We start from the raw sequence: 15839 nt of genomic DNA, 5'->3' as shown, positions 1-15839 counted from the left end.
ACCTTTTTCCATTTTTTCATCTTCCCTTAAGTTTTCATCCTTTTGCTTTTCGATAATTTCAAATTTTTTTGTTGCTGTAAATCCTTATTTTAACAAGCATAAGCTTGTTCAACAATAAAAGAGGGAGAGCAGGTGTCTTTATGGACCCTCTTTTGCCTATTTGAATCACAGGTCTGTAGCTCTTCTATAAACTGCATCAGCAAACAGTGCCAGCTGCAGAAAGACACAACTTTGCAGCTACTACCCTTAAGCTGCTGGTGAGGGAAATCTGATTAGTCTCTAAAGGACCAAGTTCCTCCTCTTTGGTTTGAAAACACAGGACAAGTTGGGGGGATTATATTTTCCTTCTGGCTGTAGCTCCTCTCTGCAAAGCAATTCTGTCTCCATTTTGCACGTGAGTCATGTGGAGCCAGCACGTTCCATGCCTAATTCCTTCTTGGATTTCCAGGCAGCATCTCATTACTGAAACATTCATACACTTCCCTTAATCTGTCTCTTGCTGGTGTTCCCTGCTCCACAGTCCCTCTGCACCAATTCCCCAGTGTCCATCCCCTTCTCCAGCACGGTGGAGGCTCACTGTTCCCACACAAGGCTCAAGGAAGGATCCCCATGTTGCAAACGGCTGCTTACAGGAGCTCTGCTTCCTTCTGCTGTCAAACAGAGTTTTCCAGGGTTCATCATCACCCCTGGTCACTTGGAGGGCACCCAGGTTCTTTAGCAGAGTTCAGTGTAAGATCCCCTGTAGAGCAGATGAGCATTTGGGGTGCAGGGTTGGTGTATGATTTTCAGTCAGTGAAACTGAAAAACACTTCCTTACAGATAAACCCATTGCTGCTAATGCACTGTTCATTTAAAGTGGATGTTTCCTTAATAAAAACAAAACTCTAAATCTTGTTCAGGGTAGAAAACATGTTTTGGCTGCAATTTGTAGGGTTTCATACACTTACATGTCAGGACTAACTAGTGATATTTTTTTAAATAATGACCCTCCACTGACTGACTTCCTTTCCTGTTCTCTATGCTGTACTGGATTAAAGAATAATTTCCAAATGTTTTTGACCTTTGGAGAGCCGGTGCTTTTTTTTTTTTGTTTTGTTTGATTTAAATTGAAGCCTGTGGAGAACATTTTGTCATCTGGCAGAAAAAATGAGTGTTCCAAGAGTCCTGTAAGTGTTTGCAGGGCTGGTGCCATTGTTTCCTCCACAGACATTTTCTCATTAGCCGTGTTTTGGTATAATGAAGCACAGGGCTATCTGGGTAGCAGAACATTCTTCTAAGTAATTTGTGTCTACCAAGAGAAAGAATTGTCTGCAATTCAGATACAGATCATTGCTTCACTTTCCCCACTGTGAAGTGTATATTTTTATCTGTCTCTGACCATTTTTATAACTTGTCAAAAAATATCTTTTATGCTTTCCTTGATAGCTCCATGTTAATCTAATGTTCAGTAATCTGAAAAGCTTGTCCTCTATCATCAAAACAACATCAGTGTCTTGTACCATAAAAGCCATGGGTTGGAATCAATTTTATGTCACAGCTATCATCCTGATATTGTTGTAAAGCTCTGATCTAAACTAGATTGTTCCAGAAATCATGACATTTCCTTTTAAAAGCCTATCTACTAAAAGTGACAAATTTAATACTGGTATTATTTACCAGAATTCAAGCTACATTTTCTCTCCTGGTCACCTAGGTGAGCATAGGGATGCTGCTTTTTGGGGAGACTGGCTGGCAGTCCTAGAGGAACTGGGAAGTCTGCTCAGTTGGAGAGTCTACAAAAGAATTCCTGCTTGGCTGAGACTCTCTCTGACGCCCTGATGTGCTGCTGCACCCCTTCTGTACTGCTGGTCTTTGCTTACCTACAGCAGTTAAAGGTTTTAGTCCTGCTTGGGACTATATGGGAAGGAGTTTGGATGAAAGGTAGTTCTGGATTGTGTCCCTTTCTCACGTGATAGTATTGATAGAGTGGGCGTTTAAGTCTTGAAAAAGGTTCTTTAAAACAGAGAAACAAATATCACCTCTCAACTGTGTCCTTGCCTCAGTTGTCTCTACATCCCACATCCCCTAAATTAAAACACTGTGCCTTTCTTCAGGCTTCTGCTTGTACCCTAATGTAATGTCTCCAATTCCAGGTCCTGCTTGTTCCAAGGCACTGGTGGCACTATGTGGAATCCATTGATCCTGTCACTGTCAGCATAAACTCTTGGATTGAACTGGTATTTTCCTTTTTATGTCCTGGGGGTGTAGCACTTCCAAGGGATTTCTGTCCCTTGCCTGGCAGTTCAGTCCTATTGGGTGTGTTGTGTTCAGAGGCTGGGGAGGGAAGAGCCCTTACGGATCCATTTCTTTCTGGAAGAACCTTTCAAGGTTCCAGATCAGAAGGCCCACTTCAGCAGAAATCCCCTTTCAAGTTTACTTCAATCAGGTAAACAATTAAACACAAGCCAAATTTTCATGCCTAGTTTCTTAAGGGCCAGCCAGCTTTGTGCTGAGTAGAGAACAAAAAACCAGCAACTTCACCTCAAGGACAAGCTTATGTGCAAAGCTAAAGTAGAATTTAAATCAGATTGATATGAATAGGAAGGGAGGAGGAGAGGATTTTTAAATTTTCATTCCTCTGTGATAGTTTTGGTTTGGCTGAAGTTGGATTTTCTCTGTATTTAATTAATTTTCTTCTCCCTAGGCCTTGATTTTTCTTGCTCATGTTAACCAGTATATATGAGATGATTCCAGGGCTATCATAGACTCATGAAATAGTTTGGGTTGGAAGGGACCTTTAAAGGTTGTCTAGTCCAATCCCTCTGAGAGAAGCAGGAACATCTTCCACTAGATCATCTCAATATTCCAGAAGGTTTTCTGATTGACATAATTAATAATCCTAGGTTAATATTAAAAAACAGACCTTTGGAAATGACCTATGAGAGCTGCCTCACTAAAATACTCACTGCCTTTTTCTTTTTTCCTGCTTCTAAAACCTATATTAGACCGGAAATCTGCAGGGGAGGGAGCACATGCTGTTCCAAGACCACACGATGCATTTCTCATACCAACATCAAACCAAGCAGAGCAGAGGAACTCACTTGGGCATTTCCCTCATGGAGAAGTTTTGGAGATGAAACCTGTGTGTTTAGCAAGGCCAGCAGCCCACAGCCCAGACCAGGCTCTTCCATAGCCCCCAGTGCAGTCAGGCTGTTTCCAGTGCCAGAGAAAGCACCAATTACATTGTAGGGCAGCCACTTAAGCCTGCCTCGAGTTTGAGCCTTTGAGGTGATTCAGAGGCCCTGGCTGTGTGCCCTGGGCTTGGGAAGGCCCTGATGTCACCACACACATTTGTGCCCTGAGCTGGGCCTCACAAGTTGTCCCCCTCTGGAGGAGCTGATGGGATCAGCCTGGCTGGTCGCTCCCAGGTGCTGGGGTGTGGACTGAGCATTTCTAACTGTTCTTACGTGTTGCAAGGGAAAAAAAAAAAAAGTGGAGCTAAACTCTATGTCCTTTCCTGTCATAAAGGTCTTGCAGAAGTCACCAAGATCCTGTCTGGTGACAGCAAGAGTCAGTGGTTGTGTGGCATCATAAGGAGAACAGTGTTTGCTGGATCTCGCTAATAAATGACACCCACCCTCCCCAAATATCAGTGTCTGCCATGAGCAAATGTGGCTATTGCAGCCCACGTGAAAGTTCCTGACAGAAATCATCCCTGCAGATGATGGTGCAGCATTGTTTGTTAGATGTTGGACAATCTCTCTATAAAATAAATTCTGACATGGATTCTAAAAGACAATTCTGAGAATATTTGCAGTACCAAACCAAGCAGTTCTTGCTTGCAGCTGTTACCAGCTGCTTTCCTACTGACAGATGTGAATCACACCAACAATTACAGTCCCAGTGAAACCATTAATTATATTGGCAAGAGTTTAGAGTAGAAATTTAATTTGTTTTCAGCTGGATGTGAGCTACCCAAAAGTATTCCTTGCTTTCTAATATACTGTCATGCAATCAGTACAGCCTTGTACTCAGCAGGCCAGGATGAATACCAAGAATGCAACACCTTAAATAATTTCCACATGTAGATACCAAACTCTGTATTTTGGCTGTTAAAAAGCCAAGCATCCAAACCCACAACATGCCAAGAGCACTTTCCCCTGCTTTTATCCCAAATTTTGCTTAGGTTTCCAGGACAGATTTCTGCCTTCAGCACTCCTACTAGCCAGATGTGTGGTTTGCTTGACAAGTTCCCTGGAACCACAGTTAAGACTGATGAGGGCTGTGGGTTGACCATGTTGCATCTTCCCTCCAAAACTAATACATCTAAGCATCTCAATTAAAGCAAATTTATGCATCCACTTCTAGGTACTTGTCAACCAAACCACCATCCTGTTTGGAGTCTACCATTCCTTCCAGATACAGGAAACTCAAATGGGAAAGCAAGCTAAGAGACTGTAAAGTTTTGTTCTGCTATCCAAACCTAGCTAGTGTCCAGCTGTCCAAGGGGGATGATGCAGGAAGTAAAGGCCTGAAACTAAGAGCCTATTAACAAAGTTATTAATTTAGTAGTTTTGTTTTTAGTTTTGCAGGAGAGCTTTCAGAGCAAACATGCTTTTCCTTCTGGTGATGTTCAAAAGTGCAGCAGTTTGTCAGCTGCTGTTACCTCATGAAATATTTCCTAAATTTCCTTAAGATTTACTTTTGTGCTTGTGTAGCCCCTAGGTAGCTGCTGCCTTGCTATAACATCCTGTGTGTTTTGATTGCTTAAATTAGACATAATATGTAGGTATAAAAATGTGCTATTTACTTATATGGCTCTTCTAGTCCTAAAGAGCTCCTTAAATGCATACATTAATTAAATGCTAATATTGCATTGTAATTTCAAGCACCAGATTCAATTAACAAAACACTAATAAGGGAAAAGATTATATACACATACTATTTTTTGCAAATCCTTATTCAGATGAGCAGTCACACCAAAACCTGTGCTGTCACCTGTGTGGGGGCTGTACACAGGAAGAGAGTCTGAAACCTTCCACTGACTTCACATACATGAGTGTGGCGTTCAAACTAAGGCTATCTGTGTTTTTCCTAAGATCTTTCAGCTTTCTGCAGGGACCCATGAGCTAATCTATATCCCAAACCCTCTGCTCTCTTGAGGCAGGATGCAGATCATGGAGCCCGTGTAGAAGAGGCCATAACTCGAGTGCTGGTATGCGCCATAAAATCGGCAGAAAGCCCCAGCGATGGAGATCTCTGGTTAAATCCCACAGAAGTAAGCTCTCTACTACTCCCATTACAGCAGCAATAACAAAGAATTACTGACATTTTGCTTAGCTCCCCCTGAGTCTTTTATGCTGCTTTGAGAAAAAGAATTTTAAGTTCCGTCCCTTCATGTAGCAAAAGTAATTCATGGAAGATAATCATGCAAGGCTGAATTGAAACATGTTCTTTTAACTGAGTGTGTTCTGGTTGTTTTCTTAGGTTGAGGCAACATCCCATGAGATCAATCTTCAGTACCTGAATAAAGCAGTGTCTGCATACCTCAGATGCCAGGAGACAAGTGTGTCAGGACAGGCACGCTCCAGCAGCACCGGTGCAAAGCAGAGGACAAATGCCTCATGCAAGAGGAAGAGAAGGGAGGTTGGCTGTGAACCAGAGAGCTGCACATTACTGACCCAGGAATGTGACTTTCCAACACCCAAAGCTGAAGAACTGCAGAAAATCCCTTTTGGGCCTCATCTTATTCAGGTTTTACCACAGTCTCACAAAACCAGCGGGATGGATGCAGTTGCAGTTGAATGTGGTGGTGGAGATCTCCATGAAAACGAAGGGGAACATTTTGGAAAATTACACTGCAAGAGGAAGAGCTCGCTAATGAGTAATGACTGTGAGACAGCTGCACATCCAATGGATTCAGACTGCAGTCCATGCACCTCACAAACAGCCCTCTCTACCAACGACTTGTTAGACTGTCTGGTTAATCCTCGTGTCATCAGTTTAGTGGCCCAGCTGCTGTTGGAGAGAATGGGAGTGTGATGCTGCAGTGCTTTATCGTTTCTGAACCAGAAATCCAACAGCAGCCTTGTTCTGCGTGTTTAAGATCTGTAATAATTGAATGTTCCATTTCAAATAATTTTTAGGTGCAGATAGACACAGTTAATGGTTAAGTGCAGGTTGTAGTTGAGCTGAAAGAAGAATAGCTGGTTAGTGATGGAAGAGAAAGGTGTGTTCAGTGAGAGAGCTGCACGGTGCTGTGAACAGAGAACACACACAGTCACAGGCTGTGCAGGTGGGATCTCCACAGTGTTCTACAGCTCTGAGCTGGAAAACAAGTGTGGCTTGATGGTAGACAACAGAGGGAGTGCTGGGACATGGGCACACAGCAGAGGGGGACCAAGGCTGGGAGATTGATTGATTGATTGTAGATTGCAGTCCCTGACCACATTTAAAGTAAAATGGTCAACAAGCAATCAGTTGATTATGTTAGAAATAATAAATTCAGGTAAACCTAAACCTCAACCAAGAGACAATGCACTCACTAATGCATCTACTTCCTCCCTTCCACTAAATAACCTCAGTTTTGTCACAAAGCCCTAGGTTGGAGTGAGGCAAAAGCCCTTAGGTGGTTCAGAAGCTCTTGAAGCTGGGAGATAAGGGCCGCTGGAAAGTTGCTGTTATTATGTATTTAAAGCCAGATGTGCACAGTCTGCTATGTCTAAGAAACAAAGCAAAACAGCCATGACTTTTTGCCTGTGTCCCTCTCTTTACCACAACAATCAAAATGTATTTTTTTTCTTTTGGTTCTAAATGGTTGCTGTACAAGATCATCCTTTCTTCAAAGGATGGTGGTCCTTGGATTTGTTTTTGAAGGCTAGGTTGTTCTTTGATTGAAAAGTTAGGGAACAAGAAATTTAGGCAAGAAGGTTTCTTAACTCTGAAGCTATGCATGGAGTCTTGAACACCTGGGAAGAAAGCTGCTAGCATCTTCCAGGATGCTCTCACCTCCTCTGATTTCTGTTTGTGGTGACAACAGAGGCATTTTCCCTAACCACAGTTTCAAGAGACAGCTTCAGGGACAGCTCCTGTGAAACCTTTGCTTTTAAAATGTCTCTTTGCTTGTGTCTGCTAGAGACCAAGAAATCGGTTTCTGTCATCAGCCTGTTCCCGTATCCATCGCCTTGCACCACCAGCCCTCCCTCCAGCTGGTATTTCCTTTGCTTGGTGTGTGTTCCCTGCTAAATACATGAAGCTAGTGCTGTTTACACAAAGATCACCTTCCATTAATTTATAGCTGAAAAATCCTGATAGCAAAGGTGCTTCCTCTCTGCTTTTATTCAGATTGCTTGTTGGCAGGGCCCTGATGAATTATGGTAAGGGCTTTAGATATGCACTAATACATCAGAAATTCAGGAAACCTTGCCATTTCAAAAATCTCCCCAAAATCCTAATACACTTGGAAGAGGATTAAGCTGGAAAGGCTCAAAGGTTCACGTTTAACAAGCACAGAAACCTTGCCCTGATGGAAACAGAGCTGTGTATGTCATTTGCTGGAGACCCTGGCTTTGAAGAGTGGCTGTGAGTCAGTAGCAGAGGCCACACGAGCTCCGTCTCTGACCCACAAATGTGCAGTTCCCACTGTCCTGCTCTGCCCTGGTATTTGGGCTCAGACCCTGATAACCCCTGTGTGTGATCCTCAAGGGCAACCTGCAGGTGAGATACCATTCTCAGCAAGGTGAGAAAATCCACTGCTCTTATTTCATGTCTCTACACCAAAGGCCTCAGTGGGGTTGCACCCTTGCAACCAGACCAGAATTTAATAAACAATCCTGTTGATAACAGTTCCTGTGTGTGTGATGGCACTGCTGCAATAAAGGGATTCAGTCAGGAATCAGTTAGGAAACATCCTGGTCACCTCTGCTGCCTTTAGTGGTTCACCAGGCTCATAGAGCACTCTGTGGAAGAGGACAGACCCATTTTGAGGCACAGGCACATCTCAGCAGAGCTGGGTTTAGCAAGACCCTCCTCATGTCCTGCTTGCTGGGCTGATCAGAGGGGCTGGGACCAGCTAGAGAGCGCTGCTGCTGGGAGCAATTGCACTGGGAAGGAGGGGTTGCACATGCTTCATTTTAATTCACTGAGCAAAAGTAGTCTTGCAATAAAAAAGCTTTTATGTCTAGAACAGATAGAGGTGGGGGAGGAGAGGCACAGGCAGTAAAGTTGAGGAGGAGGATGGCAGCATCATCTTCGAGACCCCACAGTGTGAACATGCTTAGCTTAAGCTTCCCTCCCAACACACAGATCATCCTAACATAGCCCCACGAAATCCACACTGAACTTTTCATCCTTGTATTCCAAATGACTGTCCTTGGAAAGGCTCACTGAACGCATCAGGGGTCTCTAGCACCTGCTCTGATCGCCTTTGGTGCTTATGCCACAGGACCCACCTCGGGCTCAGTGCAGGAGCAGCATTCTCCCCAGGCTGAGCTGTGCTCAGTCACATCCCTCACCACTCCAATCAAACCCTCTCTGTCTGGGGACAGTCACAGTTAATGCCTGTCCAGGTGCAGCCCGTGATTAAGGGCCAGGCTGTGGCCAGAAGCCATTAAGCCAAGGGGACGGAGAGAAGAGCGAGTGAGGCTGTTTAGGATGCAAGGCAAAAGCACCAGAAGGACTTTGTGTCTCAGAGGTGCAATATAAAATCTCAGTCATACACTCTGCACACGGGGGCAGAGAGAGAAATGACCACAAATTCAGCAAGTCACGTCTGGCAAATGGCTTGTGCACCAGCAGGAGGAATTTACAGCCGTGACCCGATGCGCAGGATGCCGAATGCCGCGATTCCTGACGCCGTCTCTAAATTCATGGCCACTGCGTGCAGAGGCTCAGACAAGTTTCTACATATTCATAGTGTTAAAAATAAATGATTTCTGATCTCTCTGGTGACAGCCTGTCTCCAAGAAGAGCAGGAATCCAGTACTCGCCCTCTGCAACTGCTAATAGAAACTTCCTCCCCCAAGAAAGAGTATTTCCCTGTCAGTGTCAGCAGTGGGCATGGCAGCAGTTGTGATCATAGCCTGGAGCCGTCACTAGGGTGGTCGCAGTGGTGACATGCTTGTCATCTTTGCTTTAGCTGAGTGACAGTAAGAGATGGACACTGCAGTGCCTGGTGGTGAAGTTAAAGCCTTGTTCCAGCCCAGGCCAGTCCAAGCAGCGGGATGGACCAGGACATTCATCTCTGCCCACACATCCGGGCTCTTCGGCTTGGCTGGTGCAGACCCTGTGTGTTCCCTGCCCCGGTACCAGGTTTACAGAGCAGCTCATGGGCCAGTCTGCATTATCCCTCCTGGATTGTCGGACATTGCTGCTCGCTGGCCCCACACACCACGCTCACTGAACAGAATCTCCAAAAACCACACCCAGCTCTGACAGTCTCAGCTCTCAAGTGAGCAGGAAGGGAAAACCCCAGATAGTAACATCTTCCAGAGTTTCAGTCTTCTCTGGAGAGCCTCCCCACTAAATTTCTGTGGGTACCACTGGGTTTCACAGTGCTGTTGCCCCATTTGCCTCTCTCAGAACTTCTGCTGTGGCACAGTTTTCTTGATGCCACAGAGCAGCTCAGCTGCAGAGCTGTGACATATGTTATCATACAACATTAACCATAAATTGAGCTTTTAACTAACAACCATGGCATATTGAAGAGGCAAAGAGAATCCCTCCACAGTGCTAATTGCCCTTTAAAATAAAAGTAGTGCTACAATTCAGTCTGTTTGCCAAGCAGTGAGCTCCTTGCTGTGTTTCTCGGCTACAAATGTGAACTGGTTTGGTGTTTGGCATGAGCAGGATTCCACTCACAGGAGTTTCCTGACATTTCCAGTATGGCTGATGGGGAAAGACCTCTGTAAACAAGTGGCCTGGTTTTCTCATCTGGTTCATCCAGATGAGGTAGGAAAAGGATCCTAGATCTCCTGTACCATATTCCTCTGTCCTCCAGACAAAGAGGTCTGACCCACAGCAGGATGGGGACACACTTTGCCACACTGGCTGAAGGGGCAGTGGGATGAAGGCATCTCTGATTAAAGAGCCACACATTTCAGAGCTGTGTTCCCAAGTGGATGCTCCCACTAAACATTAATTTCTCCATCTAATTAGAGGGGTTTGTCCATCTTAGTTGGAGCTGGAAGTTCTGGTCACCTTGGAATAGTCACTTTGGCAGGACCACAGCACCCAGGGCTCCGGGGAAGACTGCAGGACTCTGGGGACAGAGGTGGCAAGTGCTGTGCAACAGTGGTGGGGAGAGGATTTTTGTGAGTCTCCCAGAGGCTCAGAGAACACAAGCAGAAACCCTGGACCTCCCAGTGCCCCTGTGCTGAGGGACACGGGGAGCCCTGGAGCTGGTAAAATTGTCTCATAAGCCAGAAGCATTGCTGTGCAGCCAAATCTCACATGCATCACAGCTCTCCTGGTCCTTGCATCTATTTACAGGGGCAGTGTCATGGGAAGACATGGCCAGCTCCCTGCTCAGCACCTGTTACAAATTCTTGACAAAACCTAGCTCCAGGTTTGGAGGGCGCAGACTTTGCTGCTTCCAAAGCTCTGGTGGAATTGTGCCAGCAATGACTTCTCATTCCTTGTGATGACCTATGAAAACTTTGTGAAGGTCTGAATCTGATACTTTCAGCACTGAAGAACTTTAAAATCCAATTTCACAGCAAAAGAGGTGGCCCCACATCTTTCCAGATCAGAAAGGTGGACTGTGAACGAGGTTTTCATCTCCCTGGGAGATACTGGAATCATGTAGAGTCATTCTCTGTCCCATTGCTGCCTCAGGGAAGGTATTTGAGCTTCAAGGGCAGGTGAAGAGTTAAAATTGTTACTGAACTCCTCTCTCACCCCTGTCACGTCCCCTCCTCCTGCTCCCCAAAGCCTGGCCTATGCCCATTGAAAGCTCCAGGCAGTTAAACCTTCCCTTCTGAGCAGTGCCAGGCTTGTCCTGTGCCCTGGTGGGACACATGAATCCAGCCCAATTAGCAGCAGCTCTAACAAAGCTGGCTGAAAAAAACACTATTAAAATGAAAGATGGTGTTGTGTAAGAAGAAGGCAGAGCAAGCAAGGCCATAACACAACTTATTGCTGTCCCCAGACGAGCCTCATAACTTATGAGGGACTCGGTGCCGCCTGCGATTCAGCTTCCCCAGGGAGGTGATGAATTACCTGCTTGGAGCTTTGTGGGTTTATCCAGAGGGATTAGGATCTCTGCCATGGTTAAGAATGGAGCTTTCTGCCACGGTGTGATAGCTCTCTGCAATGTGGTTTACTCTTTGTTTGCTGCTGCAGCACTGCACGGATCGATGCCACAGACCGCACGTAGCCCACCCCAGCTTTGGCCATGACTGGCTCTCTTCCCATGCCAGCAGCCCCAGCTCCCACCCAGGGGTGGTGCCTGAGGACAGCCTTGCCTGGGTGAGCCTCCTTTCCTTCCTGCTGGGGACTTGGTGGGAACAAAGGTCTCCAAAACACCAACATGGGAATAGACCCGATTGCCCCCAGTTACATTCACGGGGAGGAGCCTTGTGGGCAGAGCAGGGCCAGCTTCAGAGTACAACAGAGGCATCCCCAGCCCCAGGACTGCTCCCCTGGGTCTGTCAACCTTATTATTACCAGTATTAACTGAAAACAAAGTTCAGAGCTCTATCACAAGAAGCACAGGGCAGGAATCAGTAGAAGACAAGCCTGTCCTGGCTGGGGCAGGAGGGCAGAGATGAGATGGCCGTGCAGGTTTTTGCCATCCCTTCCTCTTCAGAGAGTCAATTAGCAAGGCATGGTAATAGTATTTGTGCAGTTACTGCATGCACTGGTTACAATAAATTTTGTCCTGCATGTTAAAGTCAGAAACATCTCGCATCTGCCAAACAGCAATCAGGACCAATTAATGAAGATGTAATTTCCCCAGATGCTGCTATTAACATAATTCACCATGTTCCTAGCAACATGAATACAATTAACCCAGTTAACCACAGCTCTCATCACTGCCACACCAAGCTGCCCTTGCCCTCAGAGGAGCTCCCTGCCCCATCCCCAGTCACATCCAAGGGCTGAGGGACAGAGCCCCTTTCCCTTTCCCTCTTTCCTCAGGGCGTGGGTTTGGGAGCCACAGACGTGGCCTCCCCCCCAGCAGTGCCAGAGACTCTTCTCAGAGGCAGGACAGCACAGGAGCCCTGGCACCCAGAAGGGTTTCCAAGGCTTGGCTGCGCCTCTCCAAGTGATGGTGACCCTGCCCCAGCCCAGGGAAGGCGCACACCCACGGTGGGCAAACACGTGGAAAATTAAACCAGCCCCTTAACACAGCCCCTCCAGCCCTTCTTCCCAGGCTGATGGCAGGGAATGATGTGGCTCACACACAGCTCTGCCTTCAGCACCGTCCAGAGCACAACAACTCACTGTTGGGGGCAGCAGGTCCAGCTGGGAGCCAGGGGTGATCCATGGGGGGCAGTCCTGCAGGGCTGGGACCAGCGCCCATCACACCTCCACACACAGAGAGGCATGAACGAGATCCAGGGTCCAGCACAGTCCAGCAGATGGGAGCAAACGGATTCCAGGCTGGAGAAATGGGATGGTAAAATGCAAGGCCCCTTCTGAGGAAAGGCTGAAGCCAGGACTGGTGGCTGGGTGGAGCTGCAAGAGGCTCCAATGCCCACGGGCAGCTGTGTGTCCCAGCTGAGTCTGGGCAAGGCTGTGAGGGCTCCCAGGTGCTCCTGCTCCTGTGAGATCCGTGCTTGCCATGGGCTGGGACAGGGGATGCTCCTGCTGCTGACGGGGAAGGCCAGAGGCAGTGGGATTTTCTACCCTGGCTGTCCTAACTCAGCTCTGCTGCTGCTTCTAAGGAGCAACTCAGGGTGAGGAAGAAATGAAGGTTCAGGTGTTCAGACCAAATTTCAGGGTTTACCCAGTGCTTTGGTCCTTGAAGAGTTGAGGCAAAAGTCTCATCCTGTGCCTGCATCCCAGACTTGCTCTCCCCTGGTCATTCTCCAAACACTGGAAACAGGAACTGCAGATGCTCTTGGGAAGGACCAAGCCTCCTGCAGCCCCCTGGGCCATGTTTTAGCAGAGAAGCATAATCACTGCCCACCTTCAGGGCTGACACAGGGTGCAAGCAAGATACTTCAGCCAGTCCTGATTGTTTGCACAAAAATTATTTCAGTTTTGCCTGATTTTAGAGAACGGACATTTTCAAGTGGTGGAAATTGGTCAGAAGCAAGTTTCATCCACATCAGAGTGTGCCCTGAAAGGACTTAACAGCTGGGGGTTTGGGCTGGGTTTTATTTAATCATTCCACATTTTCAATGTAATTTCACTTAAAAAAACCCCACGAGCAGCATTTCTGAAAAGCTCAAAAAAGTTGGAAGGGCTTTTGTTTCCTGAGGGAAGAGCCCCTGGTTTCTCTCCCAGCCTTTTTTTCTGGTGAGAGAGGAAACAAGAAAGGATATGTTAAAAATTAATGAATGCCTTTTTTTTTTCCCCCCCCACAAGTGTGGGGAATTTTCAAATGAATTTAAACTATTCAGTTCGTTCTTTTGATAGCTTTGGTCAACAGGGAGTTGATTTCCCAGCCAGCTCTGGGAGCACCTTGAAACTTCTAAAATTTGGAGAAGCATTGACCAAATCCCATTTCCTAGTGTGAGACCACTAGTGCTTTAAATAATTCATCTAGTTTCTCGCAGATTGATTTAACTCAAATCACCTGAAAATTCTAAGTGTAAAGATGTGAATAATCTGCCGGGTCAGAAAAAGCACGACATTTTAATGAAAGCAGAGACCTCTCCAAACCAGTGAATAGTTTAACAATAACCTGATCTAGTAACAAGTAAAAAGATGCTGTGGACAAAGGTGAGATCATTCATGTTAATTAAAGTGTCTGAGCCACAACACTCCTGCCTTAATAGCGGATTTAAACTGAAGCGTTGTAAAGCGATGATAGAACGCTCATTGCTTTCGTGTAATTAAAGGAGAGGAGAGAATTAACAGGGGCTTTTGCTGAGGGCCGAGGGAGCGCTGCCCTCGGATCATCACTGCTCCGGTGGAGGCTTTTCAGGCTTTCCTGGGAGCGGGGAGAGCCGGGGGTCAGCGGGGATGTGGGGTGAGGGCTGCCCCAGCCTGGGAGAGCCGGGGGTCAGCGGGGATGTGGGATGAGGGCTGCCCCAGACTGGCCAGGGGAGAGCCGGGGGTCAGCGGGGATGTGGGGTGAGGGCTGCCCCAGCCTGGGAGAGCCGGGGGTCAGCGGGGATGTGGGGTGAGGGCTGCCCCAGCCGGGCCGCGGGAAGGGTCCGGTCCTGCGGGTCCCGGAGGGCCCCGCTCCCTTTCCCGCAGCCTCTGCCCTTCCGCCGTGCTCTGGAGGATGCAGCCGCCACACCGGGGTCGCTGCCAGCCAGAGGCGCCCCGGGGACACATTTTAGGGCGTTTTTGTTCCGAGCGCCGCCCTTCCCCACCGGGGCCCGGGAAGGCTGAGCCGCGCCCAGGGAGGGATGAAACATTCACGGGAAAAGCGGGCGAGGAAGGGAGCGCCTGACTTCGAGCGGGGCAGATCGGGGCTCGGGCCAGACCCAGTGCTGACACCCAGGGAGCCGCTTCCACAGCAGGGAGAGCAAAACCTTCCAGCGCCCTGCTGCCACCGCCGGAGAGAGCCGGGAGCAAGAGAGAGCCCGGCCCGCCGCTTCCCCATCCTCAGTCCGCGGGGGTTTGTCCCCCTTTTTAAGGGACGCGGTTTGGTCCCCAAACCCCAGAGAGGGGTAGAGACTCTGAGCTGCCAAAGGAGGGACCTGATTCCCCATCATTGCCCTGCTTTCCTCTGGCATTGTGCCCTGCCTGCTCCTACCACAGGGCACCCAAAACTCTGCCAGCGTCTGTGCAGGCTGGGGCTGCAGAAGGATCCTGTCCTGTTCCAGGAGCACCAGCCCCACTGATGCACAGCAAGCACGTGCCAAGGTGGCTTTTTGAACAAAGTTTGCTTCTTCTTCTTTTTTTTTTTTTTTTTTTTTTTTTTTTTTTTTTGTGCCACAGTAATTCTTTTATTCCATCAGCTACAGAAAATCAATGCGTCTTTTCAGTCAGAAGCCCTGGCTTGAGGCTTTCAGTTCTGTAAATCATCTTCCCATGATTTAAGGGCAGGCCAAATCCCTCTCTGGTGCAAGGTGTGTGATGCCTTCCCAGGAGAGGCCCCACCACAGAAAGACAACGTGATGGCACAAGATGCAAGAGGGGCTGAGCCCCCATCCCCTGCCCTTGCACCCCCCGGCCCCTCTGGACCCCTCAGCCACCCCACAGAGCCCCTCCTGCCCCAGTCCAGCCAGGATTGGCTTCTCCACCCTCCTTGCACCCCTCAGCACCAGGGGGGGATCGGTGCTGGCAGGAGCCCCAGCCCCAGGGGAGCCACTGAAACCTCAAAACATCCTCTGAACCTGCACACACATCAGCCTGGTGGGGAAATAACTCCTGGGTGCTGGGGGCCAGCTCCAGCCCCACTGCTGGGAGCACAGGAGTACCCACATTCTAATCTGGCCAGAGGTTATTAAAGCCCTCATCAAATTAAACATAGTGAACTTTTAAGTTCACTTAAGTTTTAAGTTGCCCAGACTAAATCCTTCAGAGAGAATCTGCTAATTGACAGGTTACTTTTAAAAAATTTTGGCAGTTTGCTGGGTTGGAACATTGTGTGGGTGGGATGCTGGTGGGACGCCTATAGGGTCCGTGTGTTTCCCTAATGCTTTATGGACTTGCCTGGAACGGCAGGAGGACATGAATAACCCCAGTAATAATTCCTTTAAATCCTGTTCTGAAGGCTTTTCCCTCCTTCCCAGCCC

The 15839-nt window shown here is 47.8% G+C and overlaps 1 protein-coding gene across 1 annotated transcript in view; it reads left to right on the top strand.

The window, feature by feature from the left end:
* The window catches only part of HSPBAP1 (HSPB1 associated protein 1), a 38475-nt gene extending 30652 nt beyond the window's left edge, over positions 1–7823 (top strand). Inside the window, exons 6-8 of the mRNA XM_063400860.1 lie at positions 2133–2216; positions 5147–5257; positions 5467–7823. Of these exons, the coding sequence (XP_063256930.1) occupies positions 2133–2216; positions 5147–5257; positions 5467–6021 (750 nt within the window). The 3' untranslated portion in view covers positions 6022–7823. The remainder of the gene's footprint in view (positions 1–2132; positions 2217–5146; positions 5258–5466) is intronic.
* The last annotated feature ends 8016 nt before the right edge of the window (positions 7824–15839 follow it).

Source organism: Prinia subflava, chromosome 6, assembly GCF_021018805.1.
Source record: "Prinia subflava isolate CZ2003 ecotype Zambia chromosome 6, Cam_Psub_1.2, whole genome shotgun sequence".
NCBI lineage: Eukaryota > Metazoa > Chordata > Aves > Passeriformes > Cisticolidae > Prinia > Prinia subflava.
Note: the sequence above shows the minus strand (reverse complement) of the source record. Positions and strands in the feature narration are given on the sequence as shown.